At 41.1% G+C, this 25,553-nt stretch overlaps 1 protein-coding gene and 2 long non-coding RNA genes across 4 annotated transcripts in view; 2 read left to right on the top strand and 1 right to left on the bottom strand.

Moving 5' to 3' along the window:
* The window catches only part of LOC111096376, a 70,204-nt gene extending 66,260 nt beyond the window's left edge, over positions 1–3,944 (bottom strand). The window contains exon 1 of one of the 2 annotated variants that reach the window (XR_005354025.1): positions 3,512–3,944. This is a non-coding gene — a long non-coding RNA (uncharacterized LOC111096376). The remainder of the gene's footprint in view (positions 1–3,511) is intronic. The other variant, XR_005354024.1, reaches the window with a different exon arrangement.
* On the top strand, positions 3,932–18,391 carry LOC111096374. The gene is made up of 4 exons (XR_005354023.1): positions 3,932–4,303; positions 13,526–13,635; positions 17,229–17,336; positions 18,229–18,391. It is a non-coding gene; the product is annotated as an uncharacterized LOC111096374 (long non-coding RNA).
* Positions 11,615–12,532, top strand: LOC100682577 (complement component 1 Q subcomponent-binding protein, mitochondrial-like). Its single transcript, XM_038526903.1, has one exon. It carries the CDS (start codon positions 11,910–11,912, stop codon positions 12,381–12,383), a length of 474 nt encoding a protein of 157 aa, XP_038382831.1. The 5' UTR covers positions 11,615–11,909; the 3' UTR covers positions 12,384–12,532.
* Positions 18,392–25,553: the final 7,162 nt, after the last annotated feature.

Here is a 25,553-nt window from a genome sequence, read left to right as displayed (position 1 = left end):
AGTTTGTAAGTAATTATGACAAAGCTTTCTTTTGTTGTATTTCAATAGAGCAAAGTCCTGGGGCTAATTCCACCATTATGTACATATGATATCACTTCCTGAAAATATGAACATGAGGGTTTTTTGTTGTTGCTTTTGTAGTACAACAAAGTGAGAGATGCTATGGGAGAAATGGCCTCCAGAAACATGGGTGATTTATGTCTCAGGAATGTGTGTGAAGAGCTAGGGGATAGGTTTCCTCAGACAGTTGCTAACCCCAGCAGGCTCCAGCCAGCCTCCTTTTAGCAACTAGATCCCAAAACCTTCTACCTGTGTGCATCTTAAGTTTCCTGATATTTCACCAACTCTGGGTACAGATGAAGTCACATTAACAAAAATAGCCCATATTTCACCCAACCAGCCCTCTCCTTTGCGCTCTAAATTTATTCTCCATAAAAAATTCCCCGAAATATTCCTGACATAATCCAGGGTGGCTCAGATGAGCTTACTAACAAGTCTAGTCAGATGTTTCTTGACATCCCCCAGGCGCTGCTGTCACTTGCAGAATAGAGCATGATTCCTACCAAATCCACTGCCCCTCATAATGCAGTCAGCTTCCTCGTGAGGAGAGTGAGCACACGGACAGACTCCATTCCACTTCTGACCACTTTCTCTGTGTTTCATAATCCAATCGCTCCCACTTTGGAAGATGTTTTCAAAGCCAGACAACTCCCTTTCTCTCTGAGTGTGTTTACTCCTTAGGGAAACACAAAGCAATGTCATAAACAGATTTTTTATTAAAATCACCTTTATTAGTTTTTACTAATGTGAGCCTTTTCTTAGGATCCAAGGGATACAGAAGTCCCAGGGACTGGGCCTGGGGCAGAAATAAGCAATGGCATTGGACAAGAAGAGCCCTAGGCCTTAACTGAGGCTCTGCCATCATAAAGACAGACTTCCAACTGGCATATCACATCAATTCACCTGGCAGCCCTAACGAATAAAATTCTCAGCTTGGCTCAAGCTGAGTCCCTGCTACACACTATTTAGGAAGACATATAGGTTCCTTCTTAAGATAATCTACAGATATAAAACAAACTCCAAACTGCAAACTTAGGCAGTTAACATCAAAAGTGCATTGATCAAAACCACAATGAGATACCATCTTGCATCCATTAGAATGGCTAATATAAAAGAAAAAAGGAAGAAAAAAGGAAATAACAAGTGTTAGGGAAGATGTGTAGACAATGGAACACTTATGCACTGTTGGTGGGATCACAACATGGTGCAGCCTCTATGGAAAACAGGATGGCAGCTATAGTGGTTCCTCAAAAAGTAGGAATTCCATTTTTTCAGTTCTAGAATTTTCATGTTTAAAATATTTTCCATTTTACAAAAAAAAAAATTAAATGTAGTAATTGATATTAAATACTTGTCAAATGAATTTATTGTTATATTAGACACTTGATGATAAGTTAGATCAGATACATATATAATGAAGCACAAAGAATAGGAAATCTAGGGAAGAGGGTAAGACAAGAGGCATGGTAGAAAATTTTAATCCATGCGTTATTAAAGTCCCAGGAAGGAAAGGAAGATGGAATAAAAGTATTATTTGAAATGATTTTTAGAACCTGAATAAAGATATCAAATTGTGGGTTCAAGGTGCACAATGAATGACAAGCCAAAAATATAGAAAGAAAATCATAAAAATCTACAAAAATTTCTCAACTTGTTAGTCCATTGGGAAATGGAAATTAAAATCATAATAAGATACGACTCACCAAGGAGCCTAGTAATTTTTAAGCTGACAGTATAATTGTTGGCAAACTTGAGGTGCACGGCCACAGTCATATCCAACCTTTGGGACTGTAAATTGGAAAAAAATCACTTTGGAAAAGAACTTGATAATGTCTACTAATGCTGACCATTAAGAACACCTGTGGCATGGTGGTTCCTCCCATAGGTAATTGCCCAAGAGAAATTCAGATTATTCACAGTAGCATTATTCACCCATCAACATAGATACATTGTGATAATTGGCAATTGATGAAAACTGTTGAGGGAAGGGAAAATCTAGACACTAAAGGATACATACTATATTTAGTTTGGAATTGAGAACACTGGTTAGTTAGTTGGAGAGAGTGGAGGGGAGGGTTATTTGGTAGGGCTGCTAGTAATGCTCTGCTTCTCTATCAGAGCACTGATTGTGTAGGTGTGTTCACTTTGCAAAAACTTATCAAGCTAGGCAATTAAGCTTTGGGTACTTTATCATGTGTATGTTATGCTTCAATAACAAAATTATTTTTAAAAGTCTTTTTTGAATAAATAAATAAATCTTTTTAAAAAAATAAAAGTCTTTTTTGATTGACAACGGTGTAACACATGAACACATGCGTACACAACACCACAAAGGCAAAGCAGAGAGCTAAAGCAGATTTTCATGGCCAAAGTGAAAGCCCATTCTCAACAGACAAATCCACTCCCAATAGAGGCACAATGTTTGTGACTCTGGAAGCTTCTGGGAACTAACAATGACTAAGTGCCTCCTCTGCCCCAAGCACTACATTGCAGGCTTTTACATATTTTGGTAGAGAATCATAGGTTCTAAAAGTTAGAAGAATTTACTAATGACTAGGTCAGTAATCTAATGACGCACAAATACTTTATACATTTTTTATTTAATGTTTTTAATCTAAGTAATACATGTTTATGGCTTAAAGGCTCAAATATAACTGCCATCCCTCCGAAAGAAAGGAATCCAGCAATCCTTGCCTCATGCTTTCTGTCCTCAATTTCAGCTTTCCAGAGGCAACCACTATCCACATATTCTTAATGTTTCTTGTGGTATTTAGATCCATATTTCAAAATAACCAGCGAATATACTGCTAATTTCTTGATTCCAACCACCTTTAAATATTAATTGTTTTCATATTATGATCATTGAAGATTTAGCTCTCCCTACCTTCCCACATAAATATCCTACCCTTTCACCCAACAGAGTTGTTACTTTTTTTTAATAAATGAGCTTCCATTGCTTACATTATTATGGTAACATGAATATTATTCATACTGAGCCATGTAATATACTGAAAGTACATTCTCTTCTTGAACAAAATTTTGCTTTTTCTGGAGTTAATTTAAAATTTTTTAAACTTTTTTTTTTTTTTTCTATGAACCCATCCCCAGTTTCTTACACAGATATTCTACACATCGGGTACTTTATCACTTGTATCACACATCTGACAGCTTCTTGTGCAAAATTTCAATCAAGTCTCCCATGCCCCCAAACCCTCAATGGGCCTTTTCTAGACATTCCTGTTGCTCCAGTTCCTGAGGCTTCTCAGAGATTCCTGGAGGATAGAAGGGACAGTCCCACAAGAACTCTTGATGTAGAAGGCACACAGCGCAGCCACCCAAGATTTCAAGGGACCTCAGATATGCTTTTTGGGGTGGATCCTTGAAGGGAGATTGGGTGGTCTCTGATGCCTCCTCAACCTGCATTTCCATGATTTTTGCTGAGCTCACTCACCCTTTTGTCTGCCTTTCCCGCTTCCTGAAGCACGGGGAGTCTTCTCTTAGGGGGTGTGTGTGTCGAGTGATGTGAATGCAGTCACCCCCCAAGTTATTTCTTTGCCCTGAGACGCTTGGAGTCAGTTGTCTTTTCCCAGTTCATTTTCCTACGACAATCCTTTCCTGGGATGATCACAGCTAACCAGGGCAGCCGATGCTCCACGCTGAGAAGGGGCAGGAATAACGAAAAATTCAGAGTGGGGAGGAATTACACATTTCCTTACACCAAGCCATGCTGACTTCTTTCCCTTCTGCTTGCTCCATTCCAGCTTGACGTTGATCTTTATCATTATTTCTCTTCATTGTTTGTCATTCTCCAGAAGTTCACGTTCAAAGGCGGATTATGAATTCTTTCTCATCTTACACACGTGACTAGATTGGAAAAGAATGGGACTCGTGGGTATCCTTGCAAACGTCATAACAGGATCCAAGCAACATCTCACCATCCATGAACGGCCCCATCTCTGCCATCCAGCCTCCAGCCTCCAGCCTCCAGCCTCTGATTTGGCATTTCCCCTCATTCTGTATTTCTCTTTCTTTCCGCTTTTTATTTCCCAGTCAGCTTGAAAGTTTGTAAAAACCGAAAGAGGGAGGGGCAAGATGCCGGAAGAGTAGGGTCCCCAAGTCACCTGTCCCCACCAAATTACCTAGATAACCTTCAAATCATCCTGAAAATCTACGAATTCAGCCTGAGATTTAAAGAGAGAACAGCTGGAATGCTACAGTGAGAAGAGTTCACGCTTCTATCAAGGTAGGAAGATGGGGAAAAAGAAAGAAAGAAACAAAAGGCCTCCAAGGGGGAGGGGCCCTGCGAGGAGCCGGGCTGAGGCCGGGGCGAGTGTCCCCAGGACAGGAGAGCCCCGTCCTGGAGAAGCAGGAGCTGCACCAACCTTCCCGGGCGGAAAGGGGCTCGCAGGGAGGTGGAGCAGGACCCAGGAGGGCGGGGATGCCCTCGGGCTCCCTGGGACACTAACAGGCACCTGCGCCCCGGGAGAGTGCGCCGAGCTCCCTGAGGGCTGCAGCGCGCACGGCGGACCCGGAGCAGCTCAGGGGGGCTCGGGCGGCGGCTCCGCGGAGGGGGCTGTGCTGCCGGGAGCGCGAATCCAACAGCGCAAACCCGGGCACAGGGCGCCGGGACACAGCCCAGGATCCGGCCTCCCCCGGGACAGGCAGAGACCGGGAGGGCCCGGGACAGCAAGGACGATCCTGCCCCAGCTGAGCAGATCAGCGGCCCTGCCCCGAGCATCCACGCCCTGCAGACAGAGAGCTCCCTAGTTACTGCGGGGGCTGAATCCAGGGCTCCAGAGCTGGCCGCTGTCACTGGGGTGGTTCCTCCTGGGGCCTCACGGGGTAAACAACCCCCACTAAGCCCTGCACCAGGCAGGGGCAGAGCAGCTCCCCCAAGTGCTCACACCTGAAAATCAGCACAGCAGGCCCCTCCCCCAGAACCAGCAAGACGGACAAGTTCCAGGGGAAGTCAAGGGACTTAAAGTATACAGAATCCGAAGATACTCCCCCGTGGTTTTTTTGTTTTGTTTTGTTTTTTCTGTTTTTTGTTTTGTTTTTTGGGGTTTTTTTTTTCTTTTTTCTTTTTGATGTCTGTTTGCTTCCCCCACCCTTTTCTTTTTGCTTTCTTTCTTTCTCTTTTTCTTCTCTTTTTTTTTTTTTACTTTTTTCTTCCTTTTTTCTTTTTTTTTCTCTTTTCTTTCCTTCTTTCTCTCCTCTCTTTTTCTCCTTTTCCCAATACAACTTGTTTTTGGCCACTCTGCACTGAGCAAAATGACTAGAAGGAAAACCTCACCTCAAAAGAAAGAATCAGAAACAGTCCTCTCTCCCACAGAGTTTACAAAATCTGGAATTACAATTCAATGTCAGAAGCACTATTATACAGCTACTGGTGGCTCTAGAAAAAAGCATAAAGGACTCAAGAGACTTCATGACTGCAGAATTTAGAGCTAATCAGGCAGAAATTAAAAATCAATTGAATGAGATGCAATCCAAACTAGAAGTCCTAACGACGAGGGTTAACGAGGTGGAAGAACGAGTGAGTGACATAGAAGACAAGCTGATGGAAAAGAGGGAAACTGAGGAAAAAAGAGACAATTAAAAGACCACGAGGACAGATTAAGGGAAATAAACGACAGCCTGAGGAAGAAAAACCTACGTTAAATTGGGGTTCCTGAGGGCACCGAAAGGGACAGAGGTCCAGAATATGTATTTGAACAAATCATAGCTGAAAACTTTCCTAATCTGGGATGGGAAACAGGCATTCAGATCCAGGAAATAGAGAGATTCTCCCCCTAAAATCAATAAAAACCGTTCAACACCTCGACATTTAATAGTGAAGCTTGCAAATTCCAAAGATAAAGAGAAGATCCTTAAAGCAGCAAGAGACAAGAAATCCCTGACTTTTATGGGGAGGAGTATTAGGGTAACAGCAGACCTCTCCACAGAGACCTGGCAGGCCAGAAAGGGCTGGCAGGATATATTCAGGATCCTAAATGAGAAGAACATGCAACCAAGAATACTTTATCCAGCAAGGCTCTCATTCAAAATGGAAGGAGAGATAAAGAGCTTCCAAGACAGGCAGGAGCTGAAAGAATATGTGACCTCCAAACCAGCTCTGCAAGAAATTTTAAGGGGGACTCTTAAAATTCCCCTTTAAAAAGAAGTCCAGTGGAACAGTCCACAAAAACAAGGACAAAAAGATATCATGATGACACTAAACTCATATCTTTCAATAGTAACTCTGAACATGGACGGGCTTAATGACCCCATCAAAAGGTGCAGGGTTTCAGACTGGATAAAAAAGTAGGACCCATCTATTTGCTGTCTACAAGAGACTCATTTTAGACAGAAGGACACCTACAGCCTGAAAATAAAAGGTTGGAGAACCATTTACCATTCGAATGGTCCTCAAAAGAAAGCAGGGGTAGCCATCCTTATATCAGATAAACTAAAATTTACCCCGAAGACTGTAGTGAGAGATGAAGAGGGACACTGTATCATACTTAAAGGATCTATCCAACAAGAGGACTTAACAATCCTCAATATATATGCCCCGAATGTGGGAGCTGCCAAATATATAAATCAATTATTAACCAAAGTGAAGAAATACTTAGATAATAATACACTTATACTTGGTGACTTCAATCTAGCTCTTTCTATACTCGATAGGTCTTCTAAGCACAACATCTCCAAAGAAACGAGAGCTTTAAATGATACACTGGACCAGATGGATTTCACAGATATCTACAGAACTTTACATCCAAACTCAACTGAATACACATTCTTCTCAAGTGCACATGGAACTTTCTCCAGAATAGACCACATACTGGGTCACAAATTGGATCTGAACTGATACCAAAAGATTGGGATCGTTCCCTGCATATTCTGAGACCATAATGCCTTGAAATTAGAACTAAATCACAACAAGAAGTTTGGAAGGACCTCAAACATGTGGAGGTTAAGGACCATCCTGCTAAAAGATGAAAGGGTCAACCAGGAAATTAAGGAAGAATTAAAAAGATTCATGGAAACTAATGAGAATGAAGATACAACCGTTCAAAATCTTTGGGATGAAGCAAAAGCAGTCCTAAGGGGGAAATACATCGCAATACAAGCATCCATTCAAAAACTGGAAAGAACTCAAATACAAAAGCTAACCTTACACCTGAAGGAGCTAGAGAAAAAACAGCAAATAGATCCTACACCCAGCAGAAGAAGAGAGTTAATAAAGATTCGAGCACAACTCAACGAAATCGAGACCAGAAGAACTGTGGAACAGATCAACAAAACCAGGAGTTGATTCTTTGAGAGAATTAATAAGATAGGTAAACCATTAGCCAGCCTTATTAAAAAGAAGAGAGAGAAGACTCAAATTAATAAAATCATGAATGAGAAAGGAGAGATCGCTACCAACACCAAGGAAATACAAACGATTTTAAAAACATATTATGAACAGCTATACGCCAATAAATTAGGCAATCTGGAAGAAATGGACGCATTTCTGGAAAGCCACAAACTACCAAAACTGGAACAGGAAGAAATAGAAAACCTGAACAGGCCAATAACCAGGGAGGAAATTGAAGCAGTCATCAAAAACCTCCCAAGACACAAAAGTCCAGGGCCAGATGGCTTCCCAGGGGAATTCTATCAAACGTTTAAAGAAGAAACCATACCTATCCTACTAAAGCTGTTTGGAAAGATAGAAAGAGATGGAGTACTTCCAAATTCATTCTATGAGGCCAGCATCACCTTAATTCCAAAACCAGACAAAGACCCCACCAAAAAGGAGAATTACAGACCAATATCCCTGATGAACATGGATGCAAAAATTCTCAACAAGATACTAGCCAATAGGATCCAACAATACATTAAGAAAATTATTCACCATGACCAAGTAGGATTTATCCCTGGGACACAAGGCTGGTTCAATACTAGTAAAACAATCAATGTGATTCATCATATCAGCAAGAGAAAAACCAAGAACCATATGATCCTCTCATTAGATGCAGAGAAAGCATTTGACAAAATACAGCATCCATTCCTGATCAAAACTCTTCAGAGTGTAGGGATAGAGGGAACTTTTCTCGACATCTTAAAAGCCATCTATGAAAAGCCCACAGCAAATATCATTCTCAATGGGGAAGCACTGGGAGCCTTTCCCCTAACATCAGGAATGAGACAGGGATGTCCACTCTCACCACTGCTATTCAACATAGTACTGGAAGTCCTAGCCTCAGCAATCAGACAACAAAAAGACATTAAAGGCATTTAATTGGCAAAAAAGAAGTCAAACTCTCCCTCTTCGCCGATGACATGATACTCTACATAGAAAACCCAAAAGCCTCCACCCCAAGATTGCTAGATCTCATACAGCAATTTGGCAGTGTGGCAGGATACAAAATCAATGCCCAGAAGTCAGTGGCATTTCTATACACTAACAATGAGACTGAAGAAAGAGAAATTAAGGAGTCAATCCCATTTACAATTGCACCCAAAAGCATAAGATACCTAGGAATAAACCAAAGAGGTAAAGGATCTATACCCTAAAAACTATAGAACAAAGAGGTAAAGGATCTATACCCTAAAAACTATAGAACACTTCTGAAAGAAATTGTGGAAGACACAAAGAGATGGAAAAATATTCCATGCTCATGGATTGGCAGAATTAATATTGTGAAAATGTCAATGTTACCCAGGGCAATTTACACGTTTCATGCAATCCCTATCAAAATACCATGGACTTTCTTCAGAGAGTTAGAACAAATTATTTTAAGATTTGTGTGGAATCAGAAAAGACCCCAAATAGCCAGGGGAATTTTAAATAAGAAAACCATATCTGGGGGCATCACAATGCCAGATTTCAGGTTGTACTACAAAGCTGTGGTCATCAAGACAGTGTGGTACTGGCACAAAAACAGACACATAGATCAGTGGAACAGAATAGAGAACCCAGAAGTGGACCCTGAACTTTATGGTCAACTAATATTCGATAAAGGAGGAAAGACTATCTATTGGAAGAAAGACAGTCTCTTCAATAAATGGTGCTGGGAAAATTGGACATCCACATGCAGAAGAGTGAAACTAGACCACTCTCTTACACCAGACACAAAGATAGACCCAAAATGGATGAAAGATCTAAATGTGAGACAAGATTCCATCAAAATCCCAGAGGAGAACACAGGCAACACCCTTTTTGAGCTCGGCCACGTAACTTCTTGCAAGATCCATCCACGAAGGCAAAAGAAACAAAAGCAAAAATGAACTATTGGGACTTCATCAAGATAAGAAGCTTTTGCACAGCAAAGGATACAGTCAACAAAACTCAAAGACAACCTACAGAATGGGAGAAGATATTAGCAAATGACGTATCAGATAAAGGGCTAGTTTCCAAGATCTATAAAGAACTTATTAAACTCAACACCAAAGTAACAAACAATCCAATCATGAAATGGGCAAAAGACATGAAGAGAAATCTCACAGAGGAAGACATAGACATGGCCAACATGCACATGAGAAAATGCTCTGCATCACTTGCCATCAGGGAAATACAAATCAAAACCACAATGAGATACCACCTCACACCAGTGAGAATGGGGAAAATTAACAAGACAGAAAACCACAAATGTTGAAGAGGATGCGGAGAAAAGGGAACCCTCTTACACTGTTGGTGGGAATGTGAACTGGTGCAGCCACTCTGGAAAACTGTGTGGAGGTTCCTCAAAGTGTTAAAAATAGACCTGCCCTACGACCCAGCAATTGCACTGCTGGGGATTTACCCCAAAGATACAGATGCAATGAAACGCCGGGACACCTGCACCCCGATGTTTCTAGCAGCAATGGCCACAATAGCCACACTGTGGAAGGAGCCTCGGTGTCCATCGAAAGATGAGTGGATAAAGAAGATGTGGTCTATGTATACAATGGAATATTCCTCAGCCATTAGAAATGACAAATACCCACCATTTGCTTCAACGTGGATGGAACTGGAGGGTATTATGCTGAGTGAAGTAAGTCAGTCGGAGAAGGACAAACAGTGTATGTTCTCATTCATGTGGGGAATAAAAATAATAGTGAAAGGGAATAGATGGGAAGGGAGAAGAAATGTGTGGGAAATATCAGAAAGGGAGACAGAACATAAAGACTCCTAACTCTGGGAAATGAACTGGGGGTGGTGGAAGGGGAGGAGGGCGGGGGGTGGAGGTGAATGGGTGACGGGCACTGAGGGGGGCACTTAACGGGATGAGCACTGGGTGTTATTCTGTATTTGGCAAATTGAACACCAATAAAAAAATATTATTAGGGATCCCTGGGTGGCGCAGCGGTTTGGCGCCTGCCTTTGGCCCAGGGCACGATCCTGGAGACCCGGGATCGAATCCCACGTCGGGCTCCCTGCATGGAGCCTGCTTCTCCCTCTGCCTATGTCTCTGCCTCTCTCTCTCTCTCTCTCTCTCTCTCTCTCTCTGTGTGTGTGTGTGACTATCATAAATAAATAAAAAATTTTAAAAAATATATTATTAAAAAAAGAAAGTTTGTAAAAACCAATTGTTCTTTGCTATATTTTTCACTTCGTAACCTTCAGATGAAACCTCCAGGTGTTTCTTATCACTATCAGGTAGTGTTTTTTTATCATAAGTCAAATGGCCTTAATTTTTTTATTAGTTTCAGGGGTAGAATTTAGTGATTCATCAATTGCTTATAACACCCACTGCTCATTCCATCTCATGCCCTCCACCCAATTATCCCTTCCCCCCACCCACCACCCCTCCAGACTGTCTTAATTTTTTGAAACTCTAATTTCTGTTTTAATCAGCTTTTAAGGCAAGAGTCAAACATTTTCTTGAATCAACACCATTTCTCCCTCCAGCCCGTACCCTTCCCCTATTATTAGCCAGAATATGCTTTATCCCTTAGGTACTGCAAGGAAATCAAGAGGTTGAGCAGCCCAAACAGTTCTTATCATTAATCCGGTCCCAGATATTTTTTTTAAATGTGATGATTATACAATTTTATTAGTAATTTGCTTTTACTTAAATGAGTGTGATGTGTTTTAATGCCTTTTTGTTAATATTTTAGATGCTTGGGGCAGTCCCGGTAGTGCAACGGTTTAGCACCGCCTGCAGCCCAGGGCCTGATTCTGGAGACCAGGGATCGAGTCCCACGTCGGGCTCCCTGAATGGAGCCTGCTTCTCCCACTGCCTGTGTCTCTGCCTCTCATTCTCTCTCTGTGTCTCTCATGAATAAATAAATAAAATATTTAAAAAAATACTTTAGATGCTCTTGCACAATATGACATAAGTAAAGAATCATATAATAAACTTCATGTACTCATTCAAAAATTAACTCAGGGATAATCTCATTTTGTCTATGCCCCCACTTACTCCCTGACCCCAGGATTATATTGTTGTTGTTTTTTTTAAGATTTTTTAAACTTATTTACTCATGAGAGACACAGAGAGAGAGGCAGAGACCAGGCAGAAGGATAAGCAGGCTCCCTGTGGGGAGCCTGATGTGGGACTCGATCCCAGAACCTCGGGATCATGACCTGAGCCAAAGACAGACCAGACGCTCAACCACTGAGCCACCCAGATGCCCCACCCAGGATTATTTTGAAGGAAATCCCAGATACTATATAATTTCAACTCTATATTGTTGCTCTGAGATTTCTTTCTTCTTTTTCCTTTTTTTTTTTTTTCCTCTGAGATTTCAAGACTAGGGCACCAAGGCACCCACAGGAGTCCACCACTAGTAGGGCACTGGCCTGGCGGCTCTGGGACTACCAGGTGCTGGGGCCTGCGCTTGCGGCTGTGATGTGCTGCACACTTAAGGGGACAAATTTGTTGAATTCCTAAATGATGGGCTTAAGGAGAAAAGGAAGATACAGAAGCACAAGTCCCTTCCCTAAGATGTCTGGAGGCTGCGAGCTGGAAGTGAATGGGACAGAAGCCAAATTAATGCAGAAAACTGTTGGAGAAAAGATCACTGTCACTTGGAACGTTAACAAGACTATCTCACCAACATATGATAGGAATGAGGAGCCCTCCCAAGGACACATGGTTGAAGAACAGGAGCCTGAATTGACGGCCACTCCCAGGTTTGTGGCTGAAGTTATAAAGAATGGTGGCAAGAAGGCCCTTCTGCTGGACTGTCACAATCCAGAAGATGAGGTTGGGCAAGAAGAGGACAAGAATGACATCTTGTCCATCAGGAAAGTGAGCTTTCAGTCCCCTGGAGAGTCTGAATGGAAGGACATGAATTACACACTCAACATCCATTCCCTGGCCCGGGCCTTATATGACCACCTAATGGATTTTCTGGCAGGCTGAGGGGTGGTGAATAACACTTCTGCGGATGAGTTGGTGGAGCTCAGCACAGCCTTGGAGACCTCAACAGTTTTGTAAAGAGTTGGGAGAGCAGATAAAATGCTAAACACTTTCATTTTATGGCAAAATAAAACTACATATTATATTAATAATGTTATGACATATAATAAGATACGTATTCTCATATATTAACATATAATGATATAATTAATAAGTACAGTATATATTAATATATACTACTATATATGTATGTATTTAATAACAGTATTTTATATAATATGTAATAATTATATTTATAATCCCATTATCACAAGATATATAATTTTTTACTATTATCAAATATATTTCATTTATTCACATTTCCCTAATTATTTCATAAATGCTTTTTGTTTTACAGCTTTTTGTTTGAATCAGGACCATAATGAAGGCATCCATTGCAGCAGGTTGAAAATGGCTCTTAGGAATGCCTGGGTGGCTCAGCTATTGAGCATCTGCCTTTGGCTCAGGGCGTGATCCCAGAGTCCTGGGATCAAGTCCCAAATTGAGCTTCCTGCATGGAGCCTGCTTCTCCCTCCGCCTGTGTCTCTGCTTCTCTCTCTCTCTCTCTCTCTCTCTCTTTCCCTCTGTGTGTGTGTGTATGTGTGTGTATTGTCTCCCATGAATAAATAAGTAAAATCTTAAAAAAAAAAAAAAATGGCCCTAAGTTCTCTTTTACCTTACCTCTCTATTTCTTTTATTCCCCTTTGCAATTTTTTATCACCCTTTGCAATTTATCTTTTGACACAACCACATCATTTACCCTATACATTTTCCCAGTCTAGAGTTAGCTGCCTGTATCCCTGTCCTGTCCTTTAATGTATTTATCTATCCCTGTGTTTCCAATAAACTGGTAGCTAAATCCAGAGGCTTGCATGATTTAGATTTGCATCCTGACAAGGACCATGGGATGACACCACTTCATGGCAATGTTTCCATTATCACTTTCATTTCCAAGAGTCAGAGTTTGAGATGAGTGCATATTTTGGAAAGGATGAATGTATTTTTTCTCTCCTTTCCCACTTAACACATTCTTGATTCTTAGGGACTTGGGTTTTCTCCATAATTGTAGGACTAAACTAAAATTTTGGATATATTTTTCCTCCCAGAGGACATTAACAAGATTAAATTTATGAGTTTATTTCCACGAAGTCAGAATTTCTAAATCCAAGACCCTCCAATCAAGTAGACACTGTCCCAACAATGGGCAGGACACCCAGTAAGTACACAGAGATTGTAACTCTATGGAATACATTCTTAAGGAAGAAGCATTTAGCTGTGTTTTTCTGAAAATGAATGATTCATTTATCCTTCCATTTCCCTCAAAAACGTATGTACTTTAGTCTGTGTGGATGTAGTTGGACTAAAATAAGTGTGAAGGTTTGGTGCAATTCGATTCCCCACTGTTTGTGTATAAGACCCAAAGTATTCCCCAAGAGGCCCGGCAGAGAGGAATAAACCCCGGCCACCAGCCTCAAGGAGCTTCCAGTCTTGGACATAAGCAAACAGCCAACTAGCTACAGTGCAAAATGTGCCAAAATAAAGATCACACAAGAAGGATGAATAAAGTCCATTGGGGGGCGCTTAGGATGGAAGAGAACAAAGTCTTCTTGGAGAAGGGAGGATTTGGGCAGAGTCTTCCAGGAGAGATAGGATTTTGACAGAAGGAAATAGCAGGGACTAGGGAGGAGGCAGAGGGAGGACAAACGGAGGTAGGAAGCAATTGCTGTGTTCAGGCTGACCTCCAGAGAGTGTCTCTCAGGGTTCTGAGTTTGGCTGCTATTAGACTCACCTGGCAGCTTTTTAAAGCTCTGAGGCCTGAGGCCCTCCTGAGACCAATGGACATTGAGTCTCTGGGAGGGGGGTCTAGGAGTCTCCGGTGATTTGATAGCTCCCTCAGGCGACCTTAAGGGGCAAGTTGGGAGCACCACAGGTGAAACAGGATAAGTAGCAAGGTCCTGTGGTGGAGGGTTAGGGCCCCTGGTGGGGAGCACCTGCGGAGCACCTACGGAGCTGAGCCAGCTGCCTCAGGGGGCACCATTACATAGCTGGGAGGATGGCAGAGTGGTCAGAAACTCACAGGGATCATCAGACTCAAGCATTTTCTTGTTAGTGTATATGTTTATTACACAAGTGACAAGAAAGGAGTCTTGAGGCCAATGATCTACAATAAAAATAAATACAGATTAAAACCCAGAAAGGAAAAAATAAATAAATAAAATAAATAAATAAAACCCAGAAAGGTCCCTATTGCCATTCCCCTCTTCCAGCTTACCCCTACTGCTCCGCAAAGGTTACTCTGGAAAACCATTCAGTTCTTCTCTTTTCCTGACCTCTCTTTACATATTTACATTCTTGTGTGTAACAATTTTAGTTCACCCACTAGAGTGAGAGAAATAGCACATTTATTTCTAGCCCTAAACAAATGTAATCTGCTCTAAACTCCATCTCACTGTGCTGGTGGGAAATTCCATTCCAGTAGATTCTGGGGGTTTTCTCTTATAACCTCACACCATCAGGACTAATTTTAGAAGTCTCACACCTTCCAGAGCCTTCTAGGAAGGTTCTGTATTTTCCTTTCACAATGATCTATTCTGACAGGCTCATTGCCTGTCTGTATCTCTCTTGAAGACAGGCAACATCCTGAAGTCTCTGGGGCAAGCGTCCCCAGAGTCCTTGGCTACTGCTCTCAATACCACCAGCCAGGATACATCCTTCACTCAACCCCAAAGCATCCCAGTTCAGTTCCCACCTGCATGCTGCAGAGAAGTGGATGCTAGATGATGTCTCCTCAGACAACTCTAAGAAGCCCATTCTTTCATGTAGACTGGCTGGCTAAATGCCACCTCTTTCTGCAGGTTTAAGCATTTTCTGCTTCTTAAACTCAAAATACTTTGCTCCAACCACACCATTTTTGGTCAATCCAGCAAAATTACCCTCATTGAATCTAAGCTTTCACATAAGAGGCTGGAGGATGTTCTCTTTTGAGTTGGCATTCTAAGCCTCTCATGGTTCCTTCATAGTACAGATGCTGAGTTGGCAGCCAACAGTTCTGACATGGGATCAACTGTGGCATGGTGTACTGGCCCCCCAGAAGAAGCTATGGAAGTAGGCAGGAGGCTGGGTAAAGGTGTGGTCAGGAGACAGAAAGAGGGCCAGTGAGCACCGAGATGAGGTACAGCCAGTCCCTGAGTTCAGCTGGCTATGACCAAGTCAGTAAAGATAGTGGACAAGTTCATGGCCTTCATCAGGGTCCCCAACAAAGCAGGTGGACAGGAACACTGGAGTAGAAGGCATTACACAGACATGATATACAGGTTTGGAGCTTCCTCCCCATTATTCTCACACCACAGGTACCCACTAATGTTCTTTTTATATCCAATGTCAGGTTACAGAGAAACAAGGAAAATAGGTAGAATTCTGGGACACAGGCCTCTTTACCTAGGGCCATTGAACAAAACTATTGGCAGACTGTTTAAATGATCACATCATTGCAGACTACAGTTACTAGATTGGGATACATTTCTTAGAATGTGGATTTTCTGAAATCAGGATGCAGATTTTTTTTTTCCTGGTGCACAGTGAGTAAGAGTTAGAGGGAGACCAGATTACATTTTAGAATAAAGAAACATTTCCTCTGGGTATCTGAACAACAACGTGAGTACATTTGTGACCTGCTTCCCAGCATTTCACTAAGGAATAATATCTTTTATATATATTTTAATCATAGTTCCTCTGTTACCAATTTTCTATTTATACAGTTGTCCATTTGTTTCTTGGGCATTGATCTTTTTCTTCTTTATTTGGAGGACCACTTTATTGCATTGAATCTGGCACTTATTTTACATACAGAGGGATGAGACTCAAGGGAGTGTGGTAATTTTTACAGGGTCAGAGCACTGGATAGAAAATCATAGCTTTGGAGCACCATCCACCTTGGCCCTAAAAGCACGTATCACTGCTCAACTTGTCTATTTTGAATATAAAATCAGAAAATATAGGCAAAGTACTTGATACCTAAATAGAGCTATAAAAATATGAGAGATTGTGGTCATTTATTTGTATGATATTGCATTTATTCAGCAAATATTTATTGAAGTCCTAACACATTTGGGCCACTGGGATAGAGAATAAAGATACAGGGATCCCTGGATGGCTCAGTGGTTTCGCGCCTGCCTTCAGCTCAGGGTGTGATCCTGGAGTCCCGGGATCGAGTCCCACATCCGGCTTCCTGCATGGAGCCTGCTTCTCCCTCTACCTGTGTCTCTGCCTCTCTCTCTCTCTGTGTGTGTGTCTCTCATGAATAAATAAATAAAATCTTTAAAAAAAGAGAGAGAGGGAGAGAGAGAATAAAGATACAAAGTTAGGGAAAAAAAGATACAGTCCCTGGGAAGCTTAGAAGACTGGTAGAAGAGCAACATTATTCAGACCACTACACCAATCCATATATAATCACAAACCGTAGAAGTTGTTAAAAGGCAGGGCATGTGATACACGAATAATGATGGTTCTGACCATCAAGGAAGGTTTCTCTGAGAAGTGGTATTTGAGTTGAGGTCAGAAGAATGAATAGGTTTTACTTACGTGGGGAGAGATGAGGAAAGGCAATCTTGGCACTGCTTATGCAAAGGCCCTATTCAGGAGGGCACATTACTCAAGAATTAGAATAAGATTGGGCATGGTGGGAACAGAGACAATAGGCAGGTGATGAAGGGATGCAGGGCAGCCTGAAACCAAGCTGGAGCAGGGTAGCTAGGGGCTAGGTCATGCAGGGCTTTGGGTATATACAACAGCACTTGTCCTTGCGTGCAGTGTGCCTGGATGCTGTGAAGCCCTCCTGGACAGAGACTGTCTCTTTTCTCCCTGATGCCCCAATCTCTCTCAGCCTCCATGGGAGAAACACTGCTGAGAAGGCCTTTTGTAAGTGGACTCCCTTACTCCTCCTTTCTAGAACCTGAAAAGCCTGTTGCATGCTACTCATTTGTTAGACCCATCACAGCTGAAAATACACTTTTTTCTTGGGAGGACCCCAAGCCTACAAGCCTTCAAGCTTTTGGCTTGAAACAAAATACACTTCCTGGGGCACCTGAGTGGCTCAGTGGTTGAGCGTCTGCCTTTGGCTCAGGTCATGACCCCGGGGTCCTGGGATTGAGTTCCACATTGGGCTCCCCACAGGGAGCCTGCTTCTCCCTCTGCCTGTGTCTCTGCCTCTCTCTCTCTCTGTGGTTTTCATGACTAAGTAAATAAAATTGTTAAAAAAAAAAAAAAAAAAAACACTCCCTGAGTCCTGCTTGCTTCCTCTTTTCTTTTCTCATCTTGACTCTTACTGAGAAAGAAAAACTTGTGGCTTTGTTGTTGCTATCGTTGTTTTACAACTTACTTTCAGAAAGAGAACTGAAAATCTTCCTCATTAAAGACTGGATGTTGGCCTAATGTGAAATACCTAAAAAAATAAATAAAGTTTCAGTTAAAGAAATGTCCCATTTGCCTCTGTAGTCAATCTGGGCTGGTATATTTTGCAGAAAGAAAGGATGGCCTTCACTTGTGCCCCAGAAATCTCGCACCCCCACACAGGTGTGTGTGTGTGACAGAGAGACAGACTGATTAGTTGATTGATTTCAAAATCAGTCACATTCATTAGGTTATATTAATCATGTGATAGGATTTTGTCACATACCAATATGTACTTTCAGGTACATGGGAGGATAGCTTTTCTCTACCTCTTTGAAGTTACATAAGGCAATATGACTTACTTTGGCCAAGGAAGTATGCATGGGAACAACAGGCAATAATACTATGGTTGACTCTCTAGGCTATTACCTCTCTTCTGCTATAGTTCTGGATGCACATGTTGATGTGGAAGTGTTCTATGATCGAAGAGACCTGGATTGTTCAGCCAACTCACAGAGGACAGCGGTCCGGAAGATTGTCTGTACTCCTTGGGTGTTTTACATAAGGGAGAAATAAACTCTGTGTTAACCCACTGAAATTTGTCCATTACTGCAACATTGCCCTGCCTAGCCTGACTAATACATGTGCTTGATTGCGGATCTCAAAACATTGTGCAGGTATAAATTCTGTGTATGTGTGTGGTATGTGTATGTGTATGTGTTTGAGAAATAGAGTTGGTTAGCTAGCTAGATGATAGAATTGACTATGGTGAGGGTTTGATTATAGAATAAGAGGCAAATTTCTTAATGCTTGAGTTCTGCCAGTCAGAACTTTTAGCTGTAGGTTGCACAAATGAATGTTTAAGTATATTTAAACAAATATGTGGTTTGCATAAGTGTTTATTTATACACAGTATAAAACGTACTCTCTCATCTTTGTGCTTTGGTATATAAATGTATTATGGTCACTCAGAGTTGCTTCTATAATCCACAAATTGCATATATTGTATATATTAAACTTGAACTAAGTAGTCAATTAAAAGCTCAAAGCAATACTGTATCTTTCAGATACATTCCAAATTAACTACTGAATCACAGGTAATGCGTGTTGCACATTCATACCAATAGCATAAGCAAAGTCCAGAGCTAGACTTAGTTTTTCTTATTTCCTGAAGTTTCTTGATTACAGTCTGATCCTTCATGTTGTTCCAACATAGAGTGATTTTAAAGGAGAATTTAATTTAATATAAGTCTGAATAGCCTTCGGAATGTTAGAAACCAGCATTACTGCAGCAACTCTAATGAAAAACACAAGTTCTGTGTACCAATTTGTGGTCAGAGCCAGCATTCCAACCCTGCTCTCTCGTGGCTGCTAGTACTCTACCGTGCTCCTTTTCCCAGCCCTTTGCTATTCTAGTTAAAGATGTCAGAGACTGTGGCCCACATGGCATGCTAAACAGTCCACAGCTTACAGCAGGCTCCTATAGCTCAAGCGCAAAGACTTTGAACTCATAAAACACACCACTATCACCACCACCATCGCCGCCGCTGCTCCCACCACCACCACCACCACCAAATGGAAATCTCAGAGGATTTCTACTAATGTTTCTGCAGGTAGAAATACACTTATTTTAAAACATCCTACAAGTGTACATAGATACATTTCCATATATATTAAAGACAAAGAACACAGCACCTTCCAGGAAAAAACCCACACAATTGGGCCAAGGCTGATTCTCTCCCATGTTTTATCACCGGTGTGGAATGCCAGTAACAAGGGCAATCATTTGTTTGTGAATTCACGGAAGACTGGACTTTCACACTGGAAAGGGACTTCCTAATGAATAGCAATAGGAGACTTGCTGTGTATTAGCATATTTTATCTGCCCTTGTTTTGAAATTAAACAGAGTTGTGGTTAAAAGGGGAAAGCACAGATTGCCACTGGGCTGGCTTTTGAGAGAAGTGGCATTTGGAATGAGATTTAACTATGAGGGTAAATTCTAAAGTTAACTGTTAGGATCCTTGAGCTTACATAAGATGTTTTCCCCCTCCTTGTGTGATAACAAAATTTCCTCATCGTTATTATTCTTTCCTAAAGGCTACTCATTCTTGGATACAGTTCCTCTCTGTCTTGTCTGGAGTGGCTTAAATATAATTTAGGAGAAGTATGAGTTATAGCAAAGGCTAATCTTCAAAGTTCAATTCAATTTTACTCATTGTGTATTTATTGAACATATACCTTGTGCCTAAAGCTATTCTAGGCACCTTGGGGACAGAGTAGGTTGGGAGAATGCATGAATAATTTCAAAATCTTCTTGAAGTAATACTTCATAAGGTTCTCTCTATTCACCTGGAGGGGATAGAAAATACATAGATGGATGGCTACATCTAGATCTAGATAAATGAGTAAGACACTAAGGTAAAATTAAATAGTGTGTCATTAAAAGCAGTAAGTATTCTAGAAGTTCTGAGAAGAAAAAGATGAGCATGAGCTAGGATATTTAGGGAAGATTTCAAGAGGAGAGGTGAGCCTTCATTTAAATTTGAAAGTTTGGCTAGAGAAGGGGCAGGCATTCTGGAACTGGTAGGTACTGAGTTAATAATATTAGCACAATAATTCAGAGTGCAAGCTCTTTGCTGTCAAAGCATAATTTTCAAAAAGCTAAAAGTATGACTTTTGTAAAAATATAGAACATACATCTTTCTAAGATCCACTTAGCCCATTAATGAGGAAATCAGTAGTATAATAACGCTGACTCAACAGAATAAAGAAGAAATCAAAAGACTTGTTGTTAATTAGAGTCAAAATGTCGAAATGAAATTGCAAAGTTAAAAATAAAATTGGTTCTTGTTCTATAGGACAAGAAAACTATAACTTTTGTCTACTGCATAAATATCATTTGCAACTTAACAATCTTCACTAAGTTAACATAACTTTATGGAATCTGGGTCCCGATCAATGGTCAATTGGAAGTCAAACAAAAGTACATTTTCCTGAGGAATCAGGTGCTTTCTTGAAGCCCGTTAGACAAAGCTCCAGTATAACACTGAAAGGACATGATATTGAAAAGATCTTCAGGTTTGGAGGAGGCGGGGTATTTCCTTAACAGTTCTGAGGCAGAAGGGAGTTCTCATCTTGTTCTACCACTTACCAGCTACGTGATGTGCAATGTACCTTAAGTTCTTCATTCCTCACTTTCTTATCTATAAAGTATAGACAATAATTTTTAGCTCGTAGAGCTACAGTAGAGAACAAATGAGCTAATATGCAATGAGAGTATTTTATGTAACACCTACCACTCAGTAAGGGCTCAAAATATGTTCTCCACTATACATAGTGAGCAGAAACCCAGAGATAAGAGTAAGCATGATGTTTAGGGACACTGGATCAACCAGTCTGGCTGGAAAGGAGAATTTGTTTTGGAAAAATAGAGAAAAATAAATTGAATAAAGAGTTTTTAATTAGACCAGAACAGGTTTTTCAAGCAATAAAATTTAAAAAGAAGAAAGACAGGAAAGCACACACATGGTTCTGAGAAATTTGAATTTTATCCTGAAGTCAGTTGAGAACTATTGGTTTTTTTGTTGTTTTTTTGTTTTGTTTTGTTTTGTTTTGTTTTGTGCTACAATAGGGACATGATGTATGCAGAATTTGAGGAAAATTAGCCCAGTCTTCTATTGGGCAAACTAGACAGAGAGATTCTGTGGCTAGAGAAGAGTTAGGAAGTGATAAGGGGTTGAGGAGCCAAAAGAGAAGGACGAGTCACACCTGACTGCTGACTTTTAAAGACAGATGATTGTAGAATGGTGTTACCTTTCATATAAATAGGCAACTTAATAAAAGGGGATATTTTATTTTGTTTTATTGTAAAGATTTTATTTATTTATTCACGAGAGACACAGAGAGAGAGTGAAAGGCAGAGACATAGGCAGAAGGAGAAGCAGGCTCCATGCAGGGAACTTGATGCAAGACTCGATCCCAGGACTCTGGGATCACATCCTGAGTCAAAGGCAGACCGCTGAGCCACCCAGTCATCCCAAAAGGAGATATTTTAAAGTGAAGATCAAGAATTATCCTTTATATACACAGGCTGTACTTGAGAAAAAGGGGCATGTATATAGAAATGTTTGAAACATAAAAAATGGGAGACACGGATTCTGATGAAAAGCCAGTTATGGTGATACAGATTTAGATCAGCTTAAATGCAATCACTAACACCATAAAAACCAACGGACTACTTCCAGCAGGTGGAGAGGAAGAGCAAAGGGACAAGAATCATACACGTGTCCTTCCTTTCTTTTTCCAAAAAGTAGCTGTTTTCCAAAGAATGAACACATAGCAGGTCATTGAAGATAAAAGAGGGACAGAGCTTGGTGATACTTTGGAATGCAAAGCAGAAGAATGATTTAAGTAAAAGAAAGTCAATTCTGTTGAATTCTTCCTAGAGCTCATGAAGGATAAAGGTAAAGCATAATCAGTTTGGTTGACTGTATTAAATGTGAGAAATTTTGAGAATCATGACGCTTTAACTTCAATTCACTTGAAGGTATGAATAATCAATATAAGATTGTTTCCTAATGGAGGAGTTTACGAGAAAGTTGAAAACACTAGAGCAAGGAGGGAGATTTAAGGTAAGGAGATCAGATTGGGCAATATGTTAAGCTTGTTTTGCTCCCGAAGTGGCCCTGAGACAGGAATCTGAGTATAAACAGTTTGTGAGGGTGAAGATCCCACAAAGAACTAGGAGAGGAGTTGGCAGCAGGCCAGAGAAGGGAAGACAGCAAATCAGGGTGCAGGAATGAGTAAGGTCATGCTGTGGGTGAGCAAGACTCCCAAGGCTGAGTCCCACCAGGAAGCCATGCAAGACGGTGAAGAACTGGTATGGGAGTTCTCCCACTGGAGGCTAAATCACTCCAGTGACCAAATCTTGACTGTTGGTGGAGGGATGTTCCTTAGTTTTAACTCCTCAGTGCTTCTGGTCTACTGGAGCCTCCAGTCAGAGATTCATCAGGAGAGAGCCTAGGGAGCAGTAAGGAGCTGTTGGTGCCCAAGAACAGCAGAAACCAAAGAGACACAAGTATGGCACCCACAAATGCTTTAAGAGCAAAGGCTCTGGAGCCAGACTTTCTGAGTGTGATAGATCTGCTTCTTTTGAGGACAACTCTGGATGATATCACTGAAAGATCACTCACAAATTCCAGTTCCACTTGTTTCAAGTGTCTAAGAGAGGCCACAAAAACCTACAAAAGCCCAACTATCTATTGGGAGTCTAATACAATTATTACTGACCATGTTGTGGTCACTGACTGGTTGCCAGACACTTTTAACACATGATTTCTGTATGGGGAGAGACAGGGTGTCCTGTTCCCCAACACACTGCCTGCTCTGTCCTCCTCATCCTCCCTGGGTGGGAATGGAGGCAGATCTTTGCTACTCCCAATTTAGAATAGCACAGGTCTGAGGATCTACAGGTAATTTTTCAGGATAAAGCCCGTAATTGTGGTTGTCGTCACTTTGAGAACACAGCATTACCATCAGGCAATCACAAACACACATCCAGAAGTTGCTGTACATAATGCTTCTTTTCCCACCAAGCAAGTCCAAGAGGGCTCCAATCTCTCTTTGTCCTCTCCCCACTGGCAGCCTCTCAAGCTTCCCTTCATAATTCTGGCTCTGTTCCAGCAGCACTTTGCAAAGGTGGCCATATTTTCTCTCCCGAATGCCCCAACCCCTCTCACGTAGCCCTCTCCCTATGATCACATTCTCAGGATTCCAGAAAGAGAACAGCTCCCGGCATCATTAGCCAAAGTGGACAACAGCATCCTTCATTAGATTCTTTAAACCTTTCCTGCACCTTTATAGATAGTCCCTTTATTACCCTCTCCTCAAATTGTCCACTTAGGGTTAACTTTTGCTCCCTGAAGGACCCTGACTGATACTGTTCACAAGTTGACTATGGGCAGTTTGGTGATAGAATCCCCTGCCTTATGCTTCTCTCTGAGCCTGTCCCCCCCCCAAGATACAACCACAGATGTTAGTAGAACTTAAAACCCTGAGATTCAGAGTGGACCCATCAGAGGTAAGTGGCTATGTCCGGAGAAAAAGTGTTTTCAGAAAGGATATTGCAACTTCATTCTTCTAGTCAACAAATACTGAGAGCCTACTATGTACCAGTCACTGCTTTGGCACTAAGGAATATAACGTTCCTGCTTCATGGAGTTCCATTCTAACAAAAAGGGTGTCAGAACACACACCTATAAATAAGAAAGACAAGCTCAAATAATGACAAATAACATTCTGTATTTTTTATGTTTCAAGCTATTTAAATTCTAATTAATTAACATACAGTGTAATATTAGTTTCAGGAGTAGAATTCAGTGCTACATATAGCATTCTGAAAGTATCAGAGCTGGAAAGTGCTATTTAGGTTGGATAAATAAGGAATGTACTTAGGAGCTAATTTCTAAGCTGATTGGACATAACCAAGCATCCTCACCTTAAGGGGTCCTAAAATTATTGAAGGTAATTTTGAGGTATGTGTAGCAATGTATGAGCAGGAAGAAACAATGAATCATTGAAATCTGAATATTAATGTTTAAGGGACTTACAACCCAGCGCTCAAAGACTGGGCTGGGTGTCTCTTCATTCTTATCATGTGATGTCTTGGGTTATTCAATAAAAACTAATTCGTTGAATAAAGCTATACTTGTTTCTACTCCTAAGGAGACTATGACTTTTGTCAAATCTGGTGTGAATAAGCTATTATTTGGATTCTGCAAATAGAATGGAAATGAATTTTGGCTGTGGGTGTGTGAGGTTTTTCTTAGAATGGAATGGAGAGGGGGAGCACTAATGTGCTAATAAAGCACTGCTTGCTGGAAAGACTTTTTGTCAATGAGCTCTGAGAAAAGCAGAATACAGTCACAGGAAGTTCCAAGATGGCACCTACTTTACGGGAATTGGAATCAAATCCAAATATTTTGTGGTTCAGCTATTTAAATTTCTGCTTAAACATTTGGACATGTATCCATCTCTGGTCCAGCCTGGAGCCACTTTGACTTTCACATGAAATCCACTGAAAGCTACTAATTATTGTCTTCACAAAAACCGCAGTGCAGGCAAGAGCTGAATTCCGAAAATGGATTTTCTGCTCTCAAGGAATAATACCAAAGGGAAAAATTTTGTAGATAGCCAGTGTTCCTCCCCATGAGTGTTTGTATCCCCAGGCACCAATCCAAGTCCAAGACTATCTTTCCCTTCTCCTAGACCCATAGCCACCAGCTTCTCTCATGTTCAGCCCTTTGGCTTCTGCCCATAAGAGCATGATCATGCATGAGGTTACTTTCTAGAGCAAGCTGGCTCAGGGTGGTCAGAGGTCATCTCCATGGATGATGGAACCATTTGTTATAGCCCTTGTCAAAGTGTTAACACACTTACACATGCCTGGTGTATTTGACTTCTCTTCTAAGGAACATGCCATTGGACTCATATAATAATGGAAGCTTGCTAAGACAAGGACATTTCATGTAAATGATATGTGACAGGCCCTGATTCTCAGACTTTTTGGTTTCAGTGCTTATTCACACTTTTAAAATTATTTAGGCTCCCAGAGTGCTTTTGGTTATGTGGGTAATAGTATCTATAAATGGTAACTATATTAGAAATTAAACTGATGATGTCTTGTCTTAATTTACTTTAAAAATAACAGCAAGGGGCACCTGGACAGCTCAATTGGTTGAGCATCT

This window comes from Canis lupus, chromosome 1 (assembly GCF_011100685.1).
Source record: "Canis lupus familiaris isolate Mischka breed German Shepherd chromosome 1, alternate assembly UU_Cfam_GSD_1.0, whole genome shotgun sequence".
NCBI lineage: Eukaryota > Metazoa > Chordata > Mammalia > Carnivora > Canidae > Canis > Canis lupus.
Note: the sequence above shows the minus strand (reverse complement) of the source record. Positions and strands in the feature narration are given on the sequence as shown.

Excerpts from the sequence above, each read along its gene's own strand:
- LOC100682577 (XM_038526903.1), top strand. The coding sequence starts at position 11,910 with ATGATGGGCTTAAGGAGAAAAGGAAGATACAGAAGCACAAGTCCCTTC.